Source organism: Spinacia oleracea, chromosome 3, assembly GCF_020520425.1.
Source record: "Spinacia oleracea cultivar Varoflay chromosome 3, BTI_SOV_V1, whole genome shotgun sequence".
Lineage (NCBI taxonomy): Eukaryota > Viridiplantae > Streptophyta > Magnoliopsida > Caryophyllales > Amaranthaceae > Spinacia > Spinacia oleracea.
This window is the reverse complement of record NC_079489.1, coordinates 155,928,967-155,951,558: the sequence shown is the minus strand read 5'-3', so window position 1 is coordinate 155,951,558 and position 22,592 is coordinate 155,928,967. Positions and strand designations below refer to the sequence as shown.

Sequence of the window (22,592 nt, the reverse complement as noted above, 5' to 3'; positions counted from 1 at the left end):
CTTCTAGCCATTGCAAGATCCTGCAATGCTTGGCTTGATATTGTGTGTCCTTGACTTGGTTGAGTCTGTGACAATGGGAAGTCATGTGTAGGGAAGGAGTAGATGGTTTGCTCACCCCCATGATCAGAATAGAAAGCTGCAGGAGGTCTTTGCCTCTGTGGTGTGGGGAAGTGTTGTGATATAGGCTACATTAATTAAAACAAATTAGGAACAAGTTGGCTTCAGTACAGTAAAGTAACATGTAAGAAAGAATTTGAGTATATTGAATGACTTACAGTAGCTATTCTTTGATACCCATTTGGGTAGGTATAAATACCCACACCCCTATTGTGCATTGGTATAGCTGAACTGGTTCTTGGGTGTTGTTGCTGTGGTGTGGTCTGCTCTGCAGTAGCATGATTGTTGCTGTGTTGTTGTTGCTTAGGGGCATTCTTGCAACCCCTTTTGTTGTGGCCTATCACACCACATAAGCTGCATTTCATAGAACAACCTGTTCTCTTCAGCTTACCAGATGCAGTTACCTCTCCAACACCATATCTCCTCTTTGTTTTAGGTCTTCCATTGACCTTTTTCACCTTTGGAGCCACAACAATGCTATCAGAAGTAGGCCACTCTTGAGGACCATTTAAAGGCTCTAACAAAAATTCATATGCCTTCATGTAGGTCTGTTTGTAGAAATATGCATTGACATATTGTTCTGGGTGGTCTACTTTATTCCATATAGCAACAATTGCATGTTTGCATGGAATCCCACTCACCTGCCATGCATTGCAACTGCAAGTATGTTGGTTCAGATCCACCACATACTTAACCTGTGTTGCACCTTCTCTTACTCCATAGCAAAACCCACCATCCCAGTATGCATTCCAACCCCTAGCCCAAATTTTGTGTTTCTCTAACTGAATTTGGATCCTAGGACACAACATTATCTCCTTTTTACCAATGAAATCTCTTTTCTTATGCAGTCTTTCTATCAAACCCTCTCTGATATCTTCCAACATGGTAATAATAGGCTTGTGCCTTGCACTCAAGATGTATGCATTAAACACCTCACTCATGTTGTTGTCTACACTGTCACAACAAGATAATGGAGTGTAGAATGCCCTACACCATTTCTTGTAGTTCCTTTTCAGTAGGTCTTCAGCAGCTTCATGTGAAATACCCCTCATTACTTCAATGTTTTCATTGAAGTGATTTACTGTGTTGCTTTTTGCAATAGTCCAAAATTGTTTTCTGTACTCTAAACCACCTCCAAACACTCCCCTAAAGTTACAGTACACATGCCTTGCACACACCCTACTTTCAGCTTGTGGAAACACATTTGACACAGCAGCAAGTAAACCCTTTTGTTGGTCAGACATGAAAGTGTACCCTGCTCCTTCACTAGTGCCTAAATCAGTAGCTAGAAGTTCTAGAAACCAACTCCATGTGTCAGTGCTCTCAACCTCACAAACAGCCCAAGCCAAAGGGAACATTTGATTGTTTCCATCCCTCCCTACTGCTACTAACAATTGACCCCCAAATGGTCCCTTTAAGAAACATCCATCAAGTGATATGAAAGGTCTGCATCCTGCCAAGAACCCTTTCCTAAGTGCCTCAAAACACAAATACAGTCTGTCAAACACATTTGCATCCAACTTCAACTTCACTGTGTTCCCTGGATTGCTTCTTAGTATCTCAGCTGCATACCTTGGGAGTAATGCATACTGCTCTTTGTATTCACCAACAATGAGTGCTTGACCCCTTCTCCTAGCCCTGGCAGCCTTGTCTTTGCTCACCCTTATACCCTTTTCTAACCAAATGGTTTCCTGAATATCTTGCACTCTCATGTAAGGGTTAACCTTAAACAGATTCTGGTAGTGTTCTGCAATCCAATGTGAAGTCATCTTCTTAATGATAGGTGTCCTACCACAAGTGTGCTCACTGACAAATGTTTTCACTGTAAATGACCTTCTTCCTCTCTCCCATGAAGCCCAAATTCTCCATTCACTAGTGGAAAAAACCCCTGTTGTAGCCCCCTTGTTGAGGGGGGCATACATAAGCGCGCCTCAATAGCTACTTAGTCAACGCGGGTCAAATATTTTACTATTCTGTTGAGGCGGGCTTTTTTAGTGTTCGCTTCTACAGAAGCTGTTGAAGGGGGCTTTCCTTGCCCGCCTCAATAGATAGAAGCTGTTGAAGGGGGCTTTTAATTGCCCGCCTCAATAGGGTCTATCTGTTGACACTAGTAGAAAAAACCCTTATTGCAGCGGGCTTTTAGACCCCTGTTGCAGCGTACATCGTATGCTGCAACTGGGGGGCCTGCAACAAGTCTGAACTTGTTGCAGCGTACAAGTTCGCTGCAAAAAGTGATTTGTTGCAGCGGGCTTTTAGATGTACGCTGCAACAAGTGCCAAAAAATTGGCAAAATTTTGGACTTGTTGCAGCGTACATATAAAAGCCCGCTGCAACAGACTCAACTTTTTGCAGCGTACATTTATTTGTACGCTGCAACAAGTCTGAATTTTTGCGAAATTTTTTTCCCTTGTTGCAGCGTACAACATATATGTACGCTGCAAAAAAGCACTTTTGGCGGGAAAATTCTAATTTTGTTTAGGGATACCTAGAGTGCCTTGCACCAAATATAGAAACCTGTCAAAACAATAATAGAATAACGCAACCTGTATAACAAATATAAAAACAACAACTGGAGTTTTGTATACTATATATCCCAAAACCAAAGTGCACATATTACATTTAAATATATGTTCCAATTTCAACATAAACATACATTTTAATATAAAATTTATTCTATAACAACTAAACCAACTCGATCAAGCGCGCTAAAGCCAATAATAAATACTTGTTGGTAAAAAACTTAGCCCATTGCTCACGAACCACATCAAATTCCTCGCATAAGGCGCAATCCTCGGAGTGTAGACCTTTACAAAAACAGAAATTTAAATTAAACATTAGATTAAATACAAATTAAATATCACATTTTAACATTCAAGAAACTAATGACAATGTCCTAATAGTCTAAAATGAGTCCTTAGGTTCTTTAGTTCAAAGTTGGGAGCGAAAATGTCATTTTAGCCTAAATATGTCCTATAACGACCAAACAAGCCTTAAATGTGTATAAGTAGTTAGAATAAGTCTTAGAAACTTAAAACTAAGCATATTAAACATGTAATAAGTTTAAAATAAGTCCTTAGGTTCTTTATTTTAAAGTTGGGATCGAAAATGCCTTATTTTATCCTAAATATGACCTATAACGATAAAACAAGCATTAAATGTGCATAAATAGATTGGAATAAGTCTTAGAAACTTAAAACTAAGCATATTTATCATATAATAATTTAAAAATGAGTCCTTAGGTTCTTAAGTTCAAAGTTGGGAGCGAAAATGTCATTTTAGCCTAAATATGACCTAAAACGACACAATGAGCCTTAAATGTGCATAAATGGATTGGAATGAGTCCTAGAAAGTTAAAAATAAGCATATAAAACATTTAGTAAGTTTAAAATGAATCCTTAGGTTCTTTGGTTCATAGTTGGGAGCGAAAATGTCATTTTAGCCTAAATATGTCCTATAACGACCAAACAAGCCTTAAATGTGTATAAGTAGTTAGAATAAGTCTTAGAAACTTAAAACTAAGCATATTAAACATGTAATAAGTTTAAAATAAGTCCTTAGGTTCTTTATTTTAAAGTTGGGATCGAAAATGCCTTATTTTATCCTAAATATGACCTATAACGATAAAACAAGCATTAAATGTGCATAAATAGATTGGAATAAGTCTTAGAAACTTAAAACTAAGCATATTTATCATATAATAATTTAAAAATGAGTCCTTAGGTTCTTAAGTTCAAAGTTGGGAGCGAAAATGTCATTTTAGCCTAAATATGACCTAAAACGACACAATGAGCCTTAAATGTGCATAAATGGATTGGAATGAGTCCTAGAAAGTTAAAAATAAGCATATAAAACATTTAGTAAGTTTAAAATGAATCCTTAGGTTCTTTGGTTCATAGTTGGGAGCGAAAATGTCATTTTAGCCTAAATATGTCCTATAACGACCAAACAAGCCTTAAATGTGTATAAGTAGTTAGAATAAGTCTTAGAAACTTAAAACTAAGCATATTAAACATGTAATAAGTTTAAAATAAGTCCTTAGGTTCTTTATTTTAAAGTTGGGATCGAAAATGCCTTATTTTATCCTAAATATGACCTATAACGATAAAACAAGCATTAAATGTGCATAAATAGATTGGAATAAGTCTTAGAAACTTAAAACTAAGCATATTTATCATATAATAATTTAAAAATGAGTCCTTAGGTTCTTAAGTTCAAAGTTGGGAGCGAAAATGTCATTTTAGCCTAAATATGACCTAAAACGACACAATGAGCCTTAAATGTGCATAAATGGATTGGAATGAGTCCTAGAAAGTTAAAAATAAGCATATAAAACATTTAGTAAGTTTAAAATAAATCCTTAGGTTCTTTGGTTCATAGTTGGGAGCGAAAATGTCATTTTAGCCTAAATATGTCCTATAACGACCAAACAAGCCTTAAATGTGTATAAGTAGTTAGAATAAGTCTTAGAAACTTAAAACTAAGCATATAAAACATGTAATAAGTTTAAAATAAGTCCTTAGGTTCTTTATTTTAAAGTTGGGATCGAAAATGCCTTATTTTATCCTAAATATGACCTATAACGATAAAACAAGCATTAAATGTGCATAAATAGATTGGAATAAGTCTTAGAAACTTAAAACTAAGCATATTTATCATATAATAATTTAAAAATGAGTCCTTAGGTTCTTAAGTTCAAAGTTGGGAGCGAAAATGTCATTTTAGCCTAAATATGACCTAAAACGACACAATGAGCCTTAAATGTGCATAAATGGATTGGAATGAGTCCTAGAAAGTTAAAAATAAGCATATAAAACATTTAGTAAGTTTAAAATGAATCCTTAGGTTCTTTGGTTCATAGTTGGGAGCGAAAATGTCATTTTAGCCTAAATATGTCCTATAACGACCAAACAAGCCTTAAATGTGTATAAGTAGTTAGAATAAGTCTTAGAAACTTAAAACTAAGCATATTAAACATGTAATAAGTTTAAAATAAGTCCTTAGGTTCTTTATTTTAAAGTTGGGATCGAAAATGCCTTATTTTATCCTAAATATGACCTATAACGATAAAACAAGCATTAAATGTGCATAAATAGATTGGAATAAGTCTTAGAAACTTAAAACTAAGCATATTTATCATATAATAATTTAAAAATGAGTCCTTAGGTTCTTAAGTTCAAAGTTGGGAGCGAAAATGTCATTTTAGCCTAAATATGACCTAAAACGACACAATGAGCCTTAAATGTGCATAAATGGATTGGAATGAGTCCTAGAAAGTTAAAAATAAGCATATAAAACATTTAGTAAGTTTAAAATAAATCCTTAGGTTCTTTGGTTCATAGTTGGGAGCGAAAATGTCATTTTAGCCTAAATATGTCCTATAACGACCAAACAAGCCTTAAATGTGTATAAGTAGTTAGAATAAGTCTTAGAAACTTAAAACTAAGCATATAAAACATGTAATAAGTTTAAAATAAGTCCTTAGGTTCTTTATTTTAAAGTTGGGATCGAAAATGCCTTATTTTATCCTAAATATGACCTATAACGATAAAACAAGCATTAAATGTGCATAAATAGATTAGAATAAGTCTTAGAAACTTAAAACTAAGCATATTTATCATATATTAAGTTTAAAATGAGTCATTAGGTTCTTAAGTTTGAAGTTGGGAGCGAAAATGGCACTTTAGCCTAAATATGACCTATAACGACACAATGAGCCTTAAATATGCATAAATGGATTGGAATGAGTTCTAGAAAGTCAAAACTAAGCATATAAAACAATTAGTAAGTTTAAAATGAGTCCTTAGGTTCTTTAGTTCATAGTTTGGAGCGAAAATGTCATTTTAGCCTAAATATATCCTATAACGACCAAACAAGCCTTAAATGTGTATAAGTAGTTAGAATAAGTCTTAGAAACTTAAAACTAAGCATATTAAACATGTAATAAGTTTAAAATAAGTCCTTAGGTTCTTTATTTTAAAGTTGGGATCGAAAATGCCTTATTTTATCCTAAATATGACCTATAACGATAAAACAAGCATTAAATGTGCATAAATAGATTGGAATAAGTCTTAGAAACTTAAAACTAAGCATATTTATCATATAATAATTTAAAAATGAGTCCTTAGGTTCTTAAGTTCAAAGTTGGGAGCGAAAATGGCACTTTAGCCTAAATATGACCTAAAACGACACAATGAGCCTTAAATGTGCATAAATGGATTGGAATGAGTCCTAGAAAGTTAAAAATAAGCATATAAAACATTTAGTAAGTTTAAAATAAATCCTTAGGTTCTTTGGTTCATAGTTGGGAGCGAAAATGTCATTTTAGCCTAAATATGTCCTATAACGACCAAACAAGCCTTAAATGTGTATAAGTAGTTAGAATAAGTCTTAGAAACTTAAAACTAAGCATATAAAACATGTAATAAGTTTAAAATAAGTCCTTAGGTTCTTTATTTTAAAGTTGGGATCGAAAATGCCTTATTTTATCCTAAATATGACCTATAACGATAAAACAAGCATTAAATGTGCATAAATAGATTGGAATAAGTCTTAGAAACTTAAAACTAAGCATATTTATCATATAATAATTTAAAAATGAGTCCTTAGGTTCTTAAGTTCAAAGTTGGGAGCGAAAATGGCACTTTAGCCTAAATATGACCTAAAACGACACAATGAGCCTTAAATGTGCATAAATGGATTGGAATGAGTCCTAGAAAGTTAAAAATAAGCATATAAAACATTTAGTAAGTTTAAAATAAATCCTTAGGTTCTTTGGTTCATAGTTGGGAGCGAAAATGTCATTTTAGCCTAAATATGTCCTATAACGACCAAACAAGCCTTAAATGTGTATAAGTAGTTAGAATAAGTCTTAGAAACTTAAAACTAAGCATATAAAACATGTAATAAGTTTAAAATAAGTCCTTAGGTTCTTTATTTTAAAGTTGGGATCGAAAATGCCTTATTTTATCCTAAATATGACCTATAACGATAAAACAAGCATTAAATGTGCATAAATAGATTAGAATAAGTCTTAGAAACTTAAAACTAAGCATATTTATCATATATTAAGTTTAAAATGAGTCATTAGGTTCTTAAGTTTGAAGTTGGGAGCGAAAATGGCACTTTAGCCTAAATATGACCTATAACGACACAATGAGCCTTAAATATGCATAAATGGATTGGAATGAGTTCTAGAAAGTCAAAACTAAGCATATAAAACAATTAGTAAGTTTAAAATGAGTCCTTAGGTTCTTTAGTTCATAGTTTGGAGCGAAAATGTCATTTTAGCCTAAATATATCCTATAACGACCAAACAAGCCTTAAATGTGTATAAGTAGTTAGAAACTTAAAACTAAGCATATTAAACATGTAATAAGTTTAAAATAAGTCCTTAGGTTCTTTATTTTAAAGTTGGGATCGAAAATGCCTTATTTTATCCTAAATATGACCTATAACGATAAAACAAGCATTAAATGTGCATAAATAGATTAGAATAAGTCTTAGAAACTTAAAACTAAGCATATTTATCATATAATAATTTAAAAATGAGTCCTTAGGTTCTTAAGTTCAAAGTTGGGAGCGAAAATGTCATTTTAGCCTAAATATGACCTAAAACGACACAATGAGCCTTAAATGTGCATAAATGGATTGGAATGAGTCCTAGAAAGTTAAAAATAAGCATATAAAACATTTAGTAAGTGTAAAATAAATCCTTAGGTTCTTTGGTTCATAGTTGGGAGCGAAAATGTCATTTTAGCCTAAATATGTCCTATAACGACCAAACAAGCCTTAAATGTGTATAAGTAGTTAGAATAAGTCTTAGAAACTTAAAACTAAGCATATTAAACATGTAATAAGTTTAAAATAAGTCCTTAGGTTCTTTATTTTAAAGTTGGGATCGAAAATGCCTTATGTTATCCTAAATATGACCTATAACGATAAAACAAGCATTAAATGTGCATAAATAGATTAGAATAAGTCTTAGAAACTTAAAACTAAGCATATTTATCATATATTAAGTTTAAAATGAGTCATTAGGTTCTTAAGTTTGAAGTTGGGAGCGAAAATGACACTTTAGCCTAAATATGACCTATAACGACACAATGAGCCTTAAATATGCATAAATGGATTGGAATGAGTTCTAGAAAGTCAAAACTAAGCATATAAAACAATTAGTAAGTTTAAAATGAGTCCTTAGGTTCTTTAGTTCATAGTTTGGAGCGAAAATGTCATTTTAGCCTAAATATATCCTATAACGACCAAACAAGCCTTAAATGTGTATAAGTAGTTAGAATAAGTCTTAGAAACTTAAAACTAAGCATATTAAACATGTAATAAGTTTAAAGTTGGGAGGGAAAATGCTTCATTTTAGCCTTAATATGACCTATAACGAATTTGTGTATTACATCAAAGTATCAAGCAAAACAAATATGTGTATTTTTGCAATGATTGAAGCACGAATGAAAGTTCTGGCAGGAAATGAGCAGTTTGTTTTTTTCTTTTGTCTCTAAGATTTTAGAAACCTATCAAACAACTACCAATTAATTAAAACCTATCAAACAACTACCAATTAATTAAACCAATACAGTGATACCAAATGGGGCCTTAGCATTCTTATGTCAACTATTCGATGCAATCTAAATGTGTCCAATCTTAATTGGAAGCTGATAGCAGATTGATATGCCTAGGCAAAAGGTTTAATTATTTCACCTTCCCCTAGCTACAACTTTAAACTAAGTAAGAGGTTCTTTATTTTGTACAATAAGAGTACATCATTATACTTAACAGAGATCAATATGCATTGTGTACTACTTAAAACCTTCATATAGGATCATTACTCCTCCAAAAAGACAGTCGCAACTCCACATAACCTGTTCGTTTTTTAATGAAAATTCCAATTAGGAAATAAATAAAGTTCAGAAAAGACAGCTTCTAAAGACTTACATTACCTATTGTACCAATGCCAGCCAATGCGATTCCCAGCCAATCTACAACATTCATAAGCTCCTTCAAGTAAAAATGGGAGAAAATGGAAAGTATAGCAAGTCCACATCCAGAAACAGGTTGGATGACAGATACCTGAAATGGTTAGAAAGCGATCAGAAGATCAAGTTGGTTTCAAAAGAATATAGCCAGCTTAAAACGGGCAAGATAGAAAAAGGAAAGTATCAAGATGCTGACCATTAAACACTGTTGTATGCAGCATAAGCTTCAATTACAGTTGACAATTGAGAATAAAATACACAGAATTAAAAGAGGTTGTTGAGAAAAGATGCAAGAACTTGAGAAAAAGTGAATTTCATGGTACCAGGCTACCAGCAATTAACAAGAAGATTATAGGAAAAAAAATACAAACCAAGAAGTTAAAGAGAATATAGTGTTGCAAGTGCAAGCAGTATAATGCTGCTTCTGCTACAGACCTACAGTATACACTCAGCAAGAAACAATAAACAATCGAAACATATGATTCACTAATGAAAAAACAGACCCATGCTTAAAGCAGCTTACAGACAGATGCTAGATACCAAGGTGACAATCACAATTCATAGGACAAGCAAAAATAAGGAAAACGGGAAGCGTAAATCTCATAACAGCTATCATAAGACAAAAGACACTATTAACACAATTTCTACATTATGTATACTCTATGAATAAAGGACATACTGGCTTGTGCTTTGTTTCTAGCAAAATCATCCTGCACAGTGCACACTAGTAGCAACTCTTCCATCAAAGTAAACCTTCAAGCATCAGTTTCTAAATACCAGTTGGGGATAAAGGGATGTTCGTTCATTACAATATGCACCATTACGTATAAATGTCACAGAAAAGACAACACGAAACAGTTTTAAGGTTCCTCGCCATATCGCTTGTCCCTGAATCCCCACCACCGCAGCGATAAACACCAAAGTACAATACATAATTTCCCAACAAGGGCTAGTTGAAACTATATCATGAACTTTAGCTTAGTTTCTAATTGCCTGGATAGCAAACCATTGTCTTTTCCAGTAACTACAGGAACACACCGGAACAGCCAACAGCCAACAAAATCAACAAAATCAAAATAAAATAAAAGTTGAACAAACGAAAATCAAAAACGAAAATCAAAACGAAAATCAAAACGAAAATCAAAAACGAAAATCAAAAACAATAATCAAAACGAAAATCAAAAACTAAAATTGAACCCTAATCTGAAAACGAAAATAAAAAACGAAAATAAAAATTGAACACACCATACCACCGGAACCACGACGCCGAGCAACCACCGGAACCACGACGCGACGGGGAGATGCTGAACCACGGAACCAAGACAGCGACGCAGGGCTGAACCACGGAACCACGGAACCAAGACAGCGACGCAGGGCTGAACCACGACGCGACGGGGAGATGAGCAACCAACGGAACCAAGACAGCGACGCAGGGCTGAGCAACTCTTGGGTTCGACGGCGACGCGAGCTGAGTTCGACGGCGACCTTGGATATTTGTTTAAGGGAAAAGGCTTGGAGCTATAGCAGAGAAGGAACAGAGATTGAGCGCGGTTTGTACGTTGCAACTAGGAAAGTAAAAATTTTAATTTGAAACGCGGACTTGTTGCAGCGGGCATTAACATGTACGCTGCAATAACTACGGGTTGTTGCTGCGGGCTTTTATTTTGTACGCTGCAACAAACGCATTTGTTGCGAACAACTAAAATGTACGCTGCGATAACCCTTTAAAGGGTTTGACCCGCGTTGACCGACTGGTTGTTGAAGCGTATTTATACTTGTACGCTGCAACAAGGGGGCTGCAACAGGGGTTTTTTCTACTAGTGTGAAGGGGGCTTTTAATTGCCCGCCTCAATAGGCTACATTAAATTTTAAAAAAATAAAACCACCGCCAAACAGATCGATAAGCTTCTCTTCTCTTCACATCTCTTCTCTTCACATCTCTTCTCTTCACCGCGCGACTCCACCACCACCATAACCACCACCACCACCTTCCTCACCGCGCGGCTCCACCACCACCATCTGAAGGAGAGTTTCCCCACCGTCGTCTTCCCTATCTCGGTTGACTCTGTTTCACACAGTGCCGCAATATATCAAGGTTAGGTTATAATTGATTCTTGTTTTGCTTGGTCTTAAAATTCAGTTTCTCTTCAATTAGTTGAGCATAATGAGTTGATTATGCAGAGAATTTAGGCTAATGTTTCAATATTGGATGAATTTACAAATTAGGGTTTGATATTTGTGGTTTTTCTAGTTCAGTTACAAAATAGATGTTAGGTTAAATTTTTCTAGTTCAGTTACAAAATAGAAGTTAGTGATATGGGTTTTGTGTCTAAATGATGAAGGTCTCTTTTATGGTGATGGTTTATGTAAGCTATGTGAGTAGCTCGATCCAAAGTATGCAGATGAAATGAAGTGTTTGAACTTTTAAGTGGAGCGAATCGATATGAATCTGTTGAAAATATGTCTGCATAAAATATACTCATGTGTTCATTGTAATATTGATAGTTTATTAATGATGTAAACTAATCGTTGATATTGGATTGTAGCTTTATAGGCTCTAAAATTACCATAGCTTGATGTATTCACTATAGTATATTGTGATGTTTTTTGTACACGCTTATCTACAATATTCTGATGTATGACAGTGGAGACTGTTGTTGCTGCTGCTTTGATTTTCAAGTTCTTTTAGTTCCATTTTTATTATGCTACAATATTGCTCTTGCTATTGTTGAGTTCCTATTCTGGGGTTTTGTGAGATCGGAAACTGTCCATAGACAGCTGCCTGTGGGGCTTTGACAGGTTCAACAAGGACTAAAATAGGTGCAACAATAAACTTTGTCACCTTCTACTTGGTTGCATTGCCTGTACTAGTTGTTATGGCATTTTCGGTCAAGGTTGGATTTATCGGTCTGTGGTTTGGGCTCGCAGCAGCTCAACCAGCTGGTGTACCTGATGCAACCAGCTGGTGTACCTGATATAGCCTGCTACAGTATCTGATAATAACGCAGATTGTAAACACTTCTTTATTGCAAGTATTATGTTAACGGTGTGAAAAAAACTAGTCTGCCCCCCTAGAGATTTTTTTAGTCTTTTTTTGTTTCTTGGTTAAAAATTTAATCAAGCCAGGTCGTCGAGCACCTGTCAAAATTTGAAAATGTATGCACAGTCCGCAGCAAACCTCCGTGCCTCTTCCTTTGCCGAGGACCAGTCTCATATTAACTAGTTCTACTTACAAGGCTTTTGACTATGGCTGAGTATGAGTAGTGCCAGGTGCTTGTAGCTTAACTCTTGCATAGTTGCATGCATAGGGGCTCATTCAGTTATCCATCCTGTTGCATGGAAACAAACTGTGGTTTGATATTTAACTTAAGAAAGGACTTTAATAACCAAATTAGGAGATTCTATAGCTATGTTATTTTATGTGGAGCTTTTTCCTTTCTGTTACTTTTCAACTAAATCTAATAGCATTTGCTTACTTCTAATTTTCAAGGGAGATGAAGCATCATTGCAAAAAGCGCTGCATTTGGTGTACAACCTCAATCAGGACTGTGTAGATGTTCTGTTTTATGCTTCTTGGTGCCAGTTCTCGAGGAACTTCAGACCAAGCTATTCAACCCTGTCTTCCTTATATCCATCTATTCCTCATTTTGCAATAGAAGAATCAGCCATCAGACCAAGGTTTGGACTTAAAACCAAATCTTAGTTTTTTTTAACTCACCAGTTCTACGCACTGATCTGCACAGCTCAGATCAGAACTGTGCAGATCAATGCACAGAACTGATCAGAACTGACCAGTTCTGTGTACTGATCTGCACAGTTCTGATCTGAGCTGTGCAGATCAATGCACAGAACTGATCAGAACTGACCAGTTTTGTGCACTGATCTGCACAGTTCTGATCTGAGCTGTGCAGATCAGTGCACAGAACTGATCAGAACTGACCAGTTCTGTGCACTGATCTGCACAGTTATGATCTGAGCTGTGCAGATCAGTGCACAGAACTGATCAGAACTGACCAGTTCTGTGCACTGATCTGCACAGTTCTGATCTGAGCTGTGCAGATCAGTGCACATAACTGCACAGTTCTGATCAGTTTTGTCCACTGATCTGCACAGTTCTGATCTGGGCAGTGCAGATCAGTGCACAGAACAGAACTGATCAGTGCACTGAGAAGCTAAAACAGTACTTCATGCATGTAAATTACACCTTCAAACATGTAAATTACACCATACTGTAAGCAAAGTATCAAATTGTAAACAAAGTCATCTTCAAAACGGTTTTTATGTACTTATCCATCATCAACCACCAGAAAGCAAACATCAGAAACTAAGCTAGTATAGTTCGTGTGTCAAAATTAAGATTGCATCATTAGAGAACAAAGATCTTATGCCAAGCTAGTATAGTTCTTGTGTCAAAATTAAGAATTTGTGGCTTGATTTATCTAATTCTGTGTAAAACCTTGTGTTATTAGAAATGAGTCGTCGTTGGATGTACGGTGACCATACTACGGTGGAATACTTGAGTGGGGTTGAGGAGTTCCTTAGATGTGCTTTAGCACACCAACGGAATACGAAAGCCGCAAAGATCTATTGTCCTTGCCGTGATTGTAACAATGTAAGGCGGTTAGCTGATATTGATGAAATTGAGGATCATTTATTTCGTCGTGGGTTTAAGCAAGATTACCATGTCTGGTTTTGGCATGGTGAGAAAATACTTGATCGTCCAAGTTCTAGTGTGAATGAATTTGATGTTCTGGCAGAGAGTGATGAGAGTGATGAGAGTGATTCTGATATTTCTAAGAATAATGAGATGGATGATGATGAGCAAGAAGATAATGAAATAAATGAAATGATGGATGCGGTGAAAGATCACTTGAATGAACGACCTCACATACTCGAGCAGGTATTAAAGGCTGCTGAGACGCCTTTGTACCCTGGGTGTACAAAATTCAAATTGTTAGAATGTGTGGCATCACTTTCCAACTTGAAAGCGGAGAGTGGTTGGACCGAAGAAAGTTTCACGAAATTATTGAAACGACTAGGTCTTTGGTTTCCCGATGGCAATGACATTCCCACCTCTGCCTATTATGCCAACAAATTGACGAATCCCTTAGGCTTAGAGGCCGTCAAGATAGATGCTTGCCCAAATGATTGTATTCTTTACAGAAAAGAGTATGAAAATTTGGATAAGTGTCCAACGTGTTCTATGTCGCGTTACAAGCGTAAAGGGGCCAATTCAGCTAAGAGGGGACCGCCCGCCAAGGTATTGTGGTATCTTCCGATCATACCTAGGTTTGAGCGCTTGTTCTCCGTAAAGAAGAATGCTAAGTATCTGAGGTGGCATGCGGAAGGGAGGAAGAAAGATGAATTCCTTAGACATCCGGCTGATTCTCCTCAATGGAGAACTATTGATAAGAAGTATCCTGAATTTGGCAAGGAGGTTAGAAATCTGAGACTTGCTCTATGTACAGATGGGATGAATCCATACGGCTCTCTGAGTAGTCAGCATAGCACTTGGCCGGTTCTTCTTGCAATTTACAATCTTCCTCCATGGTTGTGTATGAAACGCAAGTATATCATGTTGTCACTCCTCATCTCAGGGCCTAAGCAGCCAGGACATGATATAGATGTGTATCTCGCTCCACTCATAGATGATTTGAAATTGTTGTGGAATGAAGGTGTTCCAATGTTCGATGCTCACACCAACTCAAACTTTACATTGCGGGCAATGGTTTTCTGTACCATAAATGATTTTCCGGCCTATGGAAACTTGTCTGGGTACAAAACCAAAGGAGAACAAGCATGCCCTATATGTGAAGAGGACATGAAGCCCACACGGTTGGATCATTTCAAGAAAAATATCTACCCAGATTTCAGGAAGCACCTTAGTCGATATCATCCTTATCGTAAGAAGAAGAAGGAATTCAATGGGTTCACCGAGGAAGGAGTAGCTCGTACACCTTTGACAGGATCACAAGTTTATGAACGTATCAAAAATGTTGAAACCAAATACGGTAAGTGCTTCAAGTCCAAGTCTAAAAAGGGTGTTTTATGGAAGAAAGTGTCTCCATTATGGGATCTTCCCTACTGGAAAGATTTGTCGGTTAGGCATTGTCTCGATGTAATGCACATTGAGAAAAATGTGTGCGATGCTATCATCGGGACTTTGCTAAACATACCAGGAAAGACCAAGGACAATGAGAATGTGCGGAAAGATATGAAAAAGAAGAATATTCGACCAGATTTGTGGCCTGTTAAAAAAAAGGATGGTACAAAGACCTTTCTGCCTCCAGCGTGTTACACAATGTCGAGAAAGGAGAAGAAGAAGTTTTGTGAGTGCTTACATGGCATTAAGGTTCCCTCGGGATATTCGTCGAATGTTAAGCGCCTAGTGTCTCTCTCGGACCTTAGGTTGATTGGTATGAAGTCTCATGATTGTCATGCACTGATTAATGTATTTTTGCCAATTGCACTTCGTGGGATATTGCCGAAACACGTGAGACATGTTATAACAAAACTTTGTTTGTTTTTCAATTCCATATGTGCTAAGGTGATTGATCCGGAGACTTTGGATGCTTTGCACAATGATGTTGTTGAAACTCTATGTCGATTTGAAATGTATTTTCCGCCTTCTTTCTTTGATATAATGGTGCATTTGATTGTCCATTTAGTTCGCGAAGTCAAGTTATGTGGTCCGGTGTTCTTAAGATGGATGTATCCTTTTGAGAGATTTTTTAAGACTTTAAAGGACAAAGCAAGGAATCCGGCTAATCCAGAGGGTAGTATCATTCGGGGAGTCCTTAAAGAAGAGATTTCTGGATATCTAGCTGAGTTTTTGTCAAGCCTTGAACCAATAGGACTTCCAAAATCTCGACATGTTGGTAGGCTCGCAGGGGAGGGAGTAATTGGTAAAAATGTGATATCTCCTCCATCGGAGAGGAAGAAGAAGGCACATCTTTGTGTGTTGCAGCATCTTACAGAGGTTCATCCTTATTTAGAAAAGCATCTGCTTGAATTGCAACATTGTAATCCTAAGTTGAAGGAAAGAGCGTTGATGCGGGAACATAATCGCACATTTATTGAATGGTTTAAGAAGGAAGTTGGAAAGAAACAAGACCATGATGTTTCTGATACGATCAAGTGGTTATCTCGAGGTCCTCGACTATGTGTTCGATCTTTTGAAGGATATGATATCAATGGGTTCACATTCTACACTAGAAGGCAAGATGAAAAGAGTGTAGTGCAAAATAGTGGAGTAAAGGTTGTTGCATCATCTAGGGTCTATGCAAGCGCTAAGGATAAAAGGCCGGTTGATTCAACACAATCATATTATGGTGTTATCGAAGAAATATGGGAGCTTGATTATACCTATTTTGTGATCCCTGTTTTTCGGTGTCAGTGGGCTAACAACCAAAATGGTGTGAAGCGAGATGAAATTTTCCCGGGTTTAACCTTGGTGAATTTTGATCGACTAAGTGACAGTGACGAGCCATTCATTCTAGCATCACTAGCTAAGCAAGTTTTTTATGTGGTTGACAATATTGATCCTAGATGGCGTGTTGTTGCCCAAGGAAAAAGACATATTTTGGGTATTGATGATGTTGTAGATGAAGATGAGTATGATGAGTATGATGACACACCTCCGTTACCAATGGTTGTTCAACCATTGCCAGAAGAGGAGGATGCAAATAATACTAATCATATGCGTACAGATCATACGGAAGGAATATGGGTTACGAATCGTAATTGAAACATACATGTGTAAGTTCGGGCTTCACTTCTGATGCATTGTTGAAGTTTTTGACTTTGTTCTTTCTATTCATATCTGAAAGCCTGTGCGCCTTGGAATTTTTGTTATCTTGACTACTTAAATTTGAATAGTGAAGGATACTTGTGGATATTAATTCATATTTTTTTTCTAAAAATTCAACCCCAATCAATTGCCACTTGTATTGTGAAGAGGAATTGCAGTGATAGTCTCCTACTTTATCCCTCCTATTTAAGTTACTGAGAGTCTGATACTTCTAATAACTTGACTAACTTTATCTGGTTTTTTCACACAGGTGTAAACTTGGTGAATGTCGTATCCTCTTATGTGAGCCAGGTTCCAAGCACAGGTTGCAGAAATTGCAGTTGAATTTTCCTAGGTTAGTTTTCAGTACATTTTGTCTAATAATATCAATTACCTGTTCTTGTTTGCATGGCTTTGTGATTGGTAACTTAGTTTCTGATGTTTGCTTTCTGGTGGTTGATGATGGATAAGTACATAAAAACCGTTTTGAAGATGACTTTGTTTACAATTTGATACTTTGCTTACAGTATGGTGTAATTTACATGTTTGAAGGTGAAGATTTGAACTCCAGAATCATCAAATTAGACCAGGAATCAAATTTGACATATATTGCATTTTATCAATCCACGAGAACTGCAAGTAGCACAAGGAATATGCACTGATCAGAACTGTGCAGTTATGTGCACTGATCTGCACAGCTCAGATCAGAACTGTGCAGATCAGTGCACAGAACTGGTCAGTTCTGATCAGTTCTATGCATTGATCTGCACAGTTCTGATCTGAGCTGTGCAGATCAGTGCGTAGAACTAGTGAGTTATGATTTTTTTTTGGGTTGTTTTTTTAGGTGAGGTTTGATTTGGGATTGTTTTGCATGTTAGGTGTAATACCATAAGGCCATTATTTTAGGTATAGCTTTGTAAATGGCCAATTGTAGCATTTTGCCCAGAACTGTGCAGTTATGTGCACTGATCTGCACAGCTCAGATCAGAACTGTGCAGATCAGTGCACAGAACTGGTCAGTTCTGATCAGTTCTGTGCACTGATCTGCACAGCTCAGATCAGAACTGTGCAGATCAGTGCACAGAACTGGTCAGTTCTGATCAGTTCTGTGCATTGATCTGCACAGCTCAGATCAGAACTGTGCAGATCAGTGCACAAAACTGGTCAGGTTCTGATCAGTTCTGTGCACTGATCTGCACAGCTCAGATCAGAACTGTGCAGATCAGTGCACAGAACTGGTCAGTTCTGATCAGTTCTGTGCATTGATCTCGTAGAACTGGTGAGTTATGATTTTTTTTTGGGTTGTTTTTTTAGGTGAGGTTTGATTTGGGATTGTTTTGCATGTTAGGTGTAATACCATAAGGCCATTATTTTAGGTATAGCTTTGTAAATGGCCAATTGTAGCATTTTGCTCTCTTTTCTAAGTATTGCTCCCTTTACTAAGTATTGCTCTCTTTTCTTTGTTGCAGGACCGTAGCTACCATGGATGATCATCGTGATAATGAAATACAGGGAATTGATGGAGCTAGTCATCCTACGGGGGAATCACAAGGTACCAACACTAGTAAAAAGACCAAATTCCGTGGTCCGTCAAAAGGAGTTCAAGCCAAAAAGCCTATGCATCTTCAGTATAATCAATATGGAATCCCCGATGGAGAATGGTCAGGAGAATACGGGAAGCAAGTTGGGTCTTGTGCTGCTAGAATTAACATTAATGTGAAAGAATATTCAACGTTAGATGAACACACAAAGAAGGGGTTTTGGGAGGAGACCAAGGTAAACATTGAATAAAAACTTGATTTGTATTCTCCTAGATTATCTATTTGTGTAGCATACGTTTCTAACAATCTCTTATCCATAAAATTAACAGCTTCTGTTCCACATTATTGATGATCCGGCTAAAAGGAGAGAAAAATATTTTCATATGTGTGTGGCGAAACGCTTTGGAGCTTTCAAGTCCAGGTTAACGCGGCGTTGGATAACTAAGAAAGAAAAAATGCCGAAACATCAGACAAATGACATGCCTTGGGACATCTACCATCAAATCACAGAGGATGATTGGAAAACATTTGTGATAGAACGAAACAAGCCGGAGATGTTGGTAATAATGAATTTACTTTGCTAGATATTTTTTTATATAATTATATGATTAGTGTGTTGTTGCCATCTTTAAATGTTCGACATGTTCTTTATGTGTTTTTTGACAGGTTCGTAGAGAAAAAGCAAGTAAAAGTGCATTACAAAACAAGCACCCACATCGCACAGGCCAAAAGGGTTATGTTAGAAAGAGACCAGAGTGGATAAATGATGGGCGACTACCGCCAGAGGCAGCTTTAACCCTCTCAAGTGGCTCCTCCTCAGTGACCTCATCACTCACCACAGCGCCAGATAGATTTAAGAAGTTTAGATCAGTAGAGTGGATCTTGGCTCATCAAGTTAAAAACAAAGAGGGAAAGTGGTGAAGGAAATAATGCCCTTGGTCCAAGTATGCATTCTATGTTAAGTCTAATAAATGCGGTTCAGTATTAATTAAACAAGTTAATAATTCAGTGAGATCAAGTGAGCTGAATGCCTAGCTAGAGGCCGCTTCAGTTCAAGTGGAATTAATGATATTAATCCACAGCTTACTCTCGACTGAACCCGTAGGGTCACACAAATAGTACGTAAACGGATCAAGTATTTAATGGCATTAAATACTCCATCTATGAATATTCGGAACCGACGGATCTTGGTTTCAGTGGGAGCTGAGATCGTCACAGGCAAGAAATGAATACTCCGGAAACGATGATATTGCCGGAAACGGAAATATGGATCGTATCGGAAATATGAATATTATCCAAGTCGTAGATGTTGCCGGAAACGGAAACATGGTACGTATCGGAAAATATTATTGGAAATGGAAATATTACCAGAATCGGAAATATTGCCGGAAACGGAAATATTGTCAGAATCGGAAATATTGCCGGAATCGGAAAATAATTCCGGAAACGGAAATATTAAATATTTGTTCGAAACGGAAATTAATTCCGGAATCGGAAATATTAAATATTGTTCGTATCGGAAATAGATTCCGGAAATGGAAATTTAATCGGAAGCGTATCGTACGAATTAGCATCGGACGAGGCTTGCCGGACGAAGGCCCAGCACGAAGCCGGGGCCATCGCCCAGCAAGCATGCGCGCCACAAAGCCCAGCCAAGGCAGCGGCCAGGCCTACCGCAAGGCAGGCCCAGCGCGCGCCAAGAGGCCACGGCTGCGTGGGCCGTGCTTCGCGGGCTGCTGCTCGCACGCATGGGCAGCCCTTGTGGCTGCCGTGTGTGTGTGAGTTTGTGCTCATGCATGATTCCTGAATCTGCAAGAGTCAGTGTATGATTAAATGTCTATTCCTAATTGGATAAATTAATTAAATAGAATTCATGTAGGATTCTAATTCCAATTAATTCGCATCCTACTAGGATTACGATTCCTTTTCCATAACTCTATAAATAAAGGCCTAGGGGTCATAATTTATAAACAAGTTTCAAAGTATTCAAAAGTGAGTTTTTTTTGAGAGAAAATTAAAACACATCTTGCTCATAAAAGTGCCGAATTTTCTAGTACCTTAAGGGCGGTTCTAGTTGGTCAATCTTAAGGCGGATCCGGACGTGCTGTGGACTATCTACGGAGGGACGACACTTGGAGTCCTAAAAGACTTGTTCTTGTTCGGTTCGGGCGCAGCTAGGGAAGGCACGCAACAAAGAGTATGCATCTAATTATGCTATATGATTATGTGTAAATAATATGTTTCCTGGGTTAATGGTTGTTTCCGCATGATCTATGTAAATGTCATATGTATCATAACCTAACAGTGGTATCACGAGCCCCTTATTATTTTCATAATCTAAATTGCATGAACATGGTTAAATATTACAAATTTGCAAGAATTAAAAGGGGTGATTAATTTTCGTAATTGTTAATTAATTACAAATTGCGTTTATTTAATTATATGTACGCAGTTTTTCGGCAGTTTCTTCATTACTCATCCGAATTGAGTGATTTTTGTGTCAATTCCGCATGTAAAAGGCATTCTAAAATTTTGACAAAAATAGTATTTTTCTGCCGAACCCAGAATTCTCAAATTCGAAGCCTAACTATGACTTTTCGAAGGTTTTAGTTTTTCGAATGCAAAATTTCGTAAATTTAAGATGTTAAATTAAATATTTGCGATTCCTGTTGATAAATCTTGAATTTTTGATTGACCTACTGCATATGTTTAACAAGTTTGAATGCCTAGTCTTGTTAATTATGCAATCTAATTTGTAATTATGATTAATTTGTTGAAAATTAGAATAATTTAGAATTAATTTGATTTTCATAATTAATTGTAATTTAATTAGAAACCTATGATTAAAAACCACCATAAAAATTGTAAATTTACGATAAATTTTAAATTTTTATGACCTAGACTTGAATCCATAACAATCGGAAATCAATTGGATAATAAATTTTCGATTTTTTCGCCCTAAAATTATGAAATTAATAATATTTATTAATTTGTCATTAATTTTAAATATAAATTTTAAATTTTTATGCGATTCGTTCAAATAACTTGCACGCACGAAGCAATGGACGCTTCGTGTTACCCTTAAGGGGTGTTGTATAATGCGGGCATGCGACGACGAGCAAGGGAGCTCGTCGCCCGTGCGGCACGAATGCAATGAGCAAGGGCGTAATGCACGAGCACAAGGCAGCAGCCCTGCCTTGTGTCGTGTGCCACGAGCAATGAACGAATGGGCATGGGCGAAGGGCGAGCCAAGGCAGTCGCGTGTGGGCAGCAAGCGAGCTGCGCCACAACGCGCGCTGCCTCGCACAAGTGCGCGCAGCCTCGCGCGCAGCGAGCGCAAGCTCGCGTGCCACGAGCGCTGCGCCCAGCACTGCTCGCGCGCGCAGCGCGCGATGTCGCTCGCCCAGCGAGCGATGTCGCGCACCAGCGAGCGATGGCTCGCGCCAGCGAGCGATGGCTCGCGCCAGCGAGCGATGGCTCGCGCGCGCAGCGCGCGATGTCGCTCGCCCAGCGAGCGATGTCGCGCCCCAGCGAGCGATGGCTCGCGCGCACAGCGAGCGAGCCAGCGCGCCCAGCGAGCGATCTCGCGCGCGCACTGCGAGCGATAGCTCGCGTGCGATGGGGCGCTGTGCGGAGGCTTGCGATGAGACAGCAGCAGCTATGCGACGAGCGCATGGGCTGCGCGCACATGGCCAACAATGGCTGTGTGCGTGCGGCCCATGGGCGTGCAACGCGTAGGGTGTTTGCGTTACGATTAGATCGTTTTGAATGTTTAATTTGAAAATTTCAGTTCACGTAATTTTAATTAATTTTAAAATTAATAATTTGAATTAATTTCTTGGATTTTAATTTTGAATATTATAATTATAATAAATGAAATTTATTCTAATTATTTTACTAAAATTAAAATCATGAATTAATTTAAATGCGACTGAAATTAAATTAAATTTTGGATTCAATTGTAAATTTATATGAGCTTTAAATTTTAATTAAATTTGTATGTTTCCGGTTAGACTAGAAATACAATTTTATGTTTAAAATTAGTAAAGCATATGAATTTATTGGTTTGAGTGGGAGCGCTTTTTAGTCATAAACTCTTGATTAGGTCTACAAATCCTTAAGGTTAAAACAACTTGATTAGAATTAATAAGGACTGAATAA

The 22,592-nt window shown here is 37.1% G+C and overlaps 2 protein-coding genes across 3 annotated transcripts; one reads left to right on the top strand and one right to left on the bottom strand.

Annotated features, from left to right (window-relative positions):
* Positions 1 to 3: 3 nt before the first annotated feature.
* On the bottom strand, positions 4 to 1,886 carry LOC110789201 (uncharacterized). Its single transcript, XM_056839845.1, has 3 exons — positions 276 to 1,886; positions 56 to 185; positions 4 to 20 (listed from the first exon to the last, which is right to left on the bottom strand). Exons 1-3 carry the CDS (start codon positions 1,884 to 1,886, stop codon positions 4 to 6), a joined length of 1,758 nt encoding a protein of 585 aa, XP_056695823.1.
* Positions 1,887 to 10,986: 9,100 nt separating this feature from the next.
* On the top strand, positions 10,987 to 19,823 carry LOC130470157 (uncharacterized). Of its 2 annotated transcripts, XM_056839776.1 has the most exons (5): positions 10,987 to 12,779; positions 17,162 to 17,245; positions 18,360 to 18,666; positions 18,761 to 18,991; positions 19,098 to 19,823. In XM_056839776.1, exons 1-5 carry the CDS (start codon positions 12,511 to 12,513, stop codon positions 19,350 to 19,352), a joined length of 1,146 nt encoding a protein of 381 aa, XP_056695754.1. In that variant the 5' UTR covers positions 10,987 to 12,510; the 3' UTR covers positions 19,353 to 19,823. The 2 variants fall into 2 exon arrangements, with proteins under 2 accessions (XP_056695754.1, XP_056695755.1); XM_056839777.1 differs by lacking the exon at positions 17,162 to 17,245 and having other exon boundaries at positions 10,988 to 12,779; positions 19,098 to 19,497.
* The last annotated feature ends 2,769 nt before the right edge of the window (positions 19,824 to 22,592 follow it).

Coding starts and splice junctions, on each gene's coding strand:
- LOC110789201 (XM_056839845.1), bottom strand. CDS start 1,886: ATGACTTCACATTGGATTGCAGAACACTACCAGAATCTGTTTAAGGTT. Junction 186..275: donor GGTATCAAAGAATAGCTACT/GTAAGTCATTCA, acceptor TAATTAATGTAG/CCTATATCACAACACTTCCC.
- LOC130470157 (XM_056839776.1), top strand. CDS start 12,511: ATGTTATTTTATGTGGAGCTTTTTCCTTTCTGTTACTTTTCAACTAAA. Junction 12,780..17,161: donor GAATCAGCCATCAGACCAAG/GTTTGGACTTAA, acceptor TTTTTCACACAG/GTGTAAACTTGGTGAATGTC. Junction 17,246..18,359: donor TTGCAGTTGAATTTTCCTAG/GTTAGTTTTCAG, acceptor TCTTTGTTGCAG/GACCGTAGCTACCATGGATG.